Source organism: Erigeron canadensis, chromosome 9, assembly GCF_010389155.1.
Source record: "Erigeron canadensis isolate Cc75 chromosome 9, C_canadensis_v1, whole genome shotgun sequence".
In the NCBI taxonomy this organism is placed as follows: Eukaryota; Viridiplantae; Streptophyta; class Magnoliopsida; order Asterales; family Asteraceae; genus Erigeron; species Erigeron canadensis.
In genome coordinates this window covers 397,092-403,480 of record NC_057769.1, presented here as the reverse complement: position 1 = coordinate 403,480, position 6,389 = coordinate 397,092, and the positions used below count along the sequence as shown (strand labels likewise).

The following is a 6,389-nucleotide window of genomic DNA, read 5'->3' as shown; positions in this document are numbered from 1 at the left end:
ACCAGATTGAATTGTCAAGTTATTTCTAAATTTTAATACACGTATGATTTATAAAATAAAGTAAGTTATTAATACTTTAAAAACATATAGGTTAATTTTTTCTATTAAACAACAATTATCTTCCTCTTACTCCTAAACTATCATGAATGCATAAGATAGAACCCAGACTTCCAAAAATACCCCAAAATCCCTAGACTATAGTATGCAGAAATTTGACAGTCATCAAACATTCATTCAATACTATAGCAAAGAACATAATCCAGGACGGCACATGAGTTCAAGATTTCCCAAAAGATACATAAAGAAATATCAGGAATCTTAACATCAGAAAGTAACAAAGGCATGCTTTAAAGTTCATATTTCACCGTCCCACAGTTCCTCAAGGGTCTTGTAATAACCATGAGTCTCATCCACAAAACCGGTACCTCTCAGCAGCCTAGCCTGCAAAACAAGTATACAAAATTCAAGATTAAATGTGCAAAATTATACTCCCATCATGTTAAGGAGAAAGTAAGGTGGAAGGTTCAGTCCATTTATGTGAAAACGAGAGAGTTTTGGTCCATATTAATACTTACTTTGCATTCTAGCAGGTCAAATGAGGGGGAAAAAAAGGAACTCGACAAAGAAGCGATTCAAATGGGTTAAGTGAGTTTAAAAGTAGCACATGGCCTCATCAAGTTCTCTATAACCTCCACATAGTTTTATTCTAAAAACGGATCATTATAGTGATGATAAACTTTTTACCAATAGATACACAATATATTCTTATTCAAAAGATCAACTAAAAACGTCAGCATGGCCCGTGAACTGACTCTTTATAATCTGCCCCACCTGACCCGTGTGTTTTGCCACATATAGAAGAAAGCATGTATACCTGCTCAATCTCAGAAGATATTTTAGAAAACAAGTCTTCGGGAATTGACCAGTCAAAAACATCAAAATTTTCCTTGATCCTGGATTCACTTGTACTCTTGGGAAGTACACTATGACCCATTTGCAGACCCCAGCGGAGAGCAACCTGAGCGGGTGTTTTTCCTAACTTTTCAGCTACTGAAACTAAAACCGGATGTTTGAGTACTTCACTTTTGATAAATGTGGATCCCGGAGAACCAAGTGGTGAATATCCCTATAATATGTACCAAAAATCAGATCATGTATTAGTTATTAACGTTCACAAGTCATGGACTACTACTCAAGTAATGTAATATTTAGGTAAACATAAGAGTGTCTGGATGTGTGTTATGAGAAATCATAAGCAGCTGCAACAAAGCAGGCTTAATGTTTGGACGTGTTTTTGCCATCGGAAGTTGTAACCATAATAATATGACTAATTTTACCAAAGTTTAGCATATTCTTAAGATCTATAAAATTAACACATAAAATGATCAAAAAGGATATTCCAAAGGAAAAGGAGATATGTATAGTATGATAACCTCCGATTCTACGTATCGCCTTTTCCATATGAACTATTGATCATGTTATGTGGTACTTTCTTAGATTTTAAACATGCCAAACATTTTAAAAAATATAAAATATTATCATTATAACTTCAGACAGCAAAAGCACATCCAAACGCTACTCTTGTTTTATTAGGTTACTTGGGGAAAGAGAGTCTTCAACTCGGATGATCGCGGCCTAAAGGGGTATTCCCTATGACCTTTCCGAATCCTATCCTTAGCCACCTCACAGATGTTTTACCTACGATGATTCAAGCATTACACCTTTTTGTGAGGGAATCAGGACACCTGACCACTAGACCTCCTTAGTAGTGGTTAGTATGATAAGTCTTCCAATTTAGATTGCAATAAGAACTAATTAACTAAATTTATTACCCACTGGAAACTCATTTAAGCTAGTACCAAACTAATAATTAAAATCTGATTACAATAATAACTAATCAGTTGATCAAAAGCAGAAACAAGACGCATTAATAAGATTATATATTTCAAAATGTTAATCTGAACAACACTCTAGTTGCTTATCAATTTTATAAAAAGAAAAATATTAGGAGTAAACTTACGGTTATGTGAACGTCTTTAGATTTGCAGAATTCTCTAAGTTTTGTCTGCTTCCATGAAGGATGGCACTCCACTTGGTTGACAGCAGGGGGAATGCGTGCTACATCCAACAAATCTCCCAACTTTTTTGTAGAAAAATTGCTAACACCAATGGCTCGAGCCTTCCCAGAATCGTATAGTTTTTCCATTGCTTTCCATGTGCTAGGGATATCTACTGGGGCAAGATTCTCAGGCTTAAAGCCGACAGATCCCTTCTTCATCTTTACTGGCCAGTGCATCTTCAACATAAGGAATTTCATTAGTTAACTACATAAGCTAAAAAAGGACTAAAACCAATACAAACACAACTAGGATTGTTTGGATGTGGTTTTGCAAGTGATCATGTGAGACATAATGATCATAATCAAAGAATTCGCTGCAATAAAACAGATCGTAGAAGCATTGGGTGTGCTTGTGTAAGTTATGTCAGATTAAAGTTTGTAATAATCAGATGCATGATTTTTCGCCAAATTTCTATAGCTTTATGATATATAAAATGACCAGAAAGGACAATTGTGTTGAAAAAGTAAGAGATGGTTTATGCAATGGAAATGGAAGGCCATAAAATAAGGTGAAAATAAGTTATTGTCTATTAACCCTGAACAATTAGTTCTATTCCACCTAGCATGGCATCAGCTAACCAAAAGCGTCTGTTTAACAAAGATTATTTATTTATACTTTGAGCAGCTATTTAATCAAAAATCTAAAATCTGACTAGTGAGACTTAAAGTTGCAATATCGGATAACTAGTCCAAAACACATATTCAAACACCCACTTCAAGCAATATATACGTACAAGGTACAAGTCGAGATAGTCAAGCTGCAAATCATTCAATGTTCTATCCAAGGCAACAGGTACATCTTCTGGTTCATGATCATTACACCTGCAGACTTTTGCACATTATCAACTGAAAATTGGTATCTTAATAGCATATGGATACAAACCAGAGCTTAGATGTAATCCACAAATCTTCTCGTTTCACCACACCATCTTGGAAGAGCTTCTTAAAAACTAACCCAATCTAAAAAAAAAACAAAATTTTCAAATCATTTAAATGGCCAAAGGTTACGAGAATGTAATAAATCAATCCATTTTAACTCTAGAAAGTTCAAGAAAGCCTTAAGCTTCACTAGACCAAGGCAATGAAGTTCCAACTGTTGGAATTAATCTTGATGGGTCGAGTTTGTTCACGGGTTAAGTATGGGTCTGATCCATGGATATTTGGTCACGATACTTAAGTTTGGGACAGAGTTGTGGGTTGGCCGAGTAATGTGGTTAATTTGCATGTGGAGTTAGTAGGTATTCTATGCAAAGTGTTTAATGACCACCAAGTCTCAATCAAACCGGGTATGCAGCAAGTATCTAAACTAGGTGCATGGGAGTTTCCATATTATTAGGAATGTTTGTTTTATTTTTACTAATATAAATATAATGTAGGTAGAGTAAGTTTTGTACCCTTTTTCATTAAATACAGAAAGTGTTAAACTCATTCTCTTCATACATAGTTATACGTATATTGTGAGTGTTAAAGTGTATATTTGGAGCCTGATTTCCAACACCAACAAAATACCCCTTAAACCACAGTCATGAATTGGTTGGAGCCTAAATACCTAATGGGTCAAGTATGATAGTAAAAAAATTCCCATCATTCACAAAATCACATGATCTGAAGTATATAGCTTTTTATCTCAATATGGACCACTTAATTCATCCACTTAAGACCAATATGAACTTTCACAAGTTCACATGTCCAAATCATGAACCTAAACGAAACCACGGAGATAAACATACAAATGAAGTTAAATCGTTACACTGAACGTAGCCATCGACACTAAAACATAATAAACAGTTAAGAACAAAAAATCAATAAGTTTTAAAGAAGAACAATGAACAACTGCATACCTCCTTTTCGTTGCCATAAACTTGAGCACAATCAATATGTCGATACCCCATCTAGACATAAAAGAACCATAATTACATGACAATATGACTCAGAATCATAAGAATAAGAAACTTTCTGCGCAATTAGACAAGTTTGTTCTTTCTGGTGTAGAATTATTGTAACACAAAGAAGAGTCGTTTTGTGTTATAAACTAGGCGTCGTTTTGTATGTGACTATCATATAATTATCTTTTTGAAGTCTCATTTTGTCAAAAATAAAAATAAAAACTTATACAATATAATTTAACGAGTTGAATACTACTGTATTTGTTTGTATTCACTAAAACTCAAATTTGGTTTGTTTCAACCTGCTTGGGTGTTTTGCCATTTTGTACAATGTGATTATAGACTCATTTCATTGATAACTTGAAATCCCACTCTATGAGTCTATTCTTCAAAGTCAGAAAAAAAAATCGTGAAAATATAGATAAAAAAACATACTCGTATTTGGCATATCTTAAAAAAATACATATATATTCACAGACGCACATTTATCCAAAATAGGACTTAAACCAACGTCAATGGGTCTCCAGGATAAACGACGGCCAATGCCGGTTGGTAAAGCAAATAATTAAACAGCCGGATAGCTTATACTTTTAAATGGCACTCTCAAACACCTTCTAAAATAAATGACCTAATAGATCCATAACAGAAAAACACGTAATACATTCAAGCTTATAAAATAAAAAATCTTTAAAAAAGAAATGCAATGGGAAAAGGAATGGGGAGACCTTAACAGCAGCAGCAACAGCATCGCCAACAAGACCAGGATCCGATTGCCATGTTCCCAGACCCACTGACGGAATCTTTGTCTTGTTATTCAACTCAAACCATCTCATCTCCGCCATTCCCCTTCTCCTCCTTTTTTTTTTTCCTTGTTTTTCTTCAGTGAAGAAAATATCTGCGTATAGAAAAAGCGTCTCTTCTTACACTTTATTATTGTTCGAGTAGTATATGTTTATGGTGGGCGGCCAGAACAAAAGAATACATTTAATAATAAGTAGACTATAATAAAAGAAAGAATGGCCGGCATTTTTGGAACCTGACAAATCCAAATTGTAGTTTGCCATGTCTTTATGTTTTTGTTTTTGGACCCACTCGCTCTTTCGGTCCCAGTATTCCTATTCCTATTACAAATCAGGTCATCAGGACTATTCGAGGATCCGATATCTGTCTATATATATGGGCTTTGTTATATCAACAACAACGACAGCACCCAATCTTTGCGCGGGGTATGAGAGAGGTAAGCTGAGACAGTCTTACCTCTACACAAAGATAGAGAGACTGCTTCCATAGGGACCTCCGGCTACAAAGGATTGCAAGACGGAAAATAAGAAGTGTTTAGAAAATCATACCTGTCTGCCGAGAATCTGAAAAGAAGAAATACCTGTCTGCTGGGTCCACTATGCGGGTCGAACGAGTATCAACCATGCGCCCTACCGATATCTTAGAAACATGTTTGACAATACAAATACAAATACGAAAGCAACCATATTAGGCATATTAAACAACATAAAAGTAGAAAACTAATAAGTAACTCAAACAAGTAGTGAGAAACAACCAAGACACACATACATCTTTTTCATTTCATGACTTTTTTCAAAAATTCGAAAGCAACCATACGTGCTTTGTTATATGTTGCTTTCATTTCATGACTTTTTTCTTTCATTATATGCTTTAAATATTATTATAAAATTATCATCAACTTTAATAATGGGGTTGGATCCGATGGAACATCAACATGGCGGGGGACCACCACCGTCAACATCTTTTTGGTGTAGTGTGACCGTGTGATAAAGTTTTATGATAAACTTTACCACAAGTAAAGAAAATAAACAATGCAAATATTTTTGTCTTTTTTTGGGTTTTTATATTTATATATAAGGGGTAGTGTGATATATTAATATGTTGTTGTGAGAGTTCAGTTATCAATGCAATTTTAAAATGTGGTACAAAAAAGGTAAAAAGTGAGATGACATAATAAAATTGATTAGAAGTGAATTATGAGAAAAATTGAAAGGTAAGATATCAATACCCTAATAAAATGTGATACCCTAATGTTGCCAAGGACCAAAGTTTTGTTGTTTATTATGTTAGTTGTTTCTAAACATTAATAAAATTTATAACCTATTTATGTACTATGTTAGGTGGTTTATTATGTCCTTCCTATTTACATTATTAAAATAGGGATTAAACATAGAAAGATCAACGTATTTTTCTATTTGTACACGGTTACTCATTATACATTTTTATTGATGAGGTTTACTCACAAACTTTTTTTTGTACACGGTTAACCCATAGTTGACCAGTTTATCGGTTATAATCGGTTAATGAAGCTGACATAGATTCACAACGACAGATTTAATCTCTAGATGACTAATGTACTTTTC

General features: G+C 34.1%; 1 protein-coding gene across 1 annotated transcript; it reads right to left on the bottom strand.

Moving 5' to 3' along the window:
• Positions 1-203: 203 nt before the first annotated feature.
• On the bottom strand, positions 204-4,985 carry LOC122582724 (NADPH-dependent aldo-keto reductase, chloroplastic-like). Its single transcript, XM_043755147.1, has 7 exons — positions 4,731-4,985; positions 3,961-4,011; positions 3,003-3,079; positions 2,854-2,941; positions 2,021-2,296; positions 875-1,126; positions 204-441 (listed from the first exon to the last, which is right to left on the bottom strand). The coding sequence occupies exons 1-7, from the start codon at positions 4,845-4,847 to the stop codon at positions 355-357; spliced, it is 948 nt and encodes a 315-aa protein (XP_043611082.1). The 5' UTR covers positions 4,848-4,985; the 3' UTR covers positions 204-354.
• Positions 4,986-6,389: the final 1,404 nt, after the last annotated feature.

What these genes read in the sequence shown, in the direction of transcription:
- LOC122582724 (XM_043755147.1), bottom strand. Translation starts at nt 4,847, where the DNA reads ATGGCGGAGATGAGATGGTTTGAGTTGAATAACAAGACAAAGATTCCG. An exon ending in CTGTTGCTGCTGCTGTTAAG is followed by an intron (nt 4,012 to 4,730) that starts GTCTCCCCATTC and finishes TTTTATGTCTAG; the next exon opens with ATGGGGTATCGACATATTGA. An exon ending in CTAAAGACGTTCACATAACC is followed by an intron (nt 1,127 to 2,020) that starts GTAAGTTTACTC and finishes TACATATTATAG; the next exon opens with GGATATTCACCACTTGGTTC.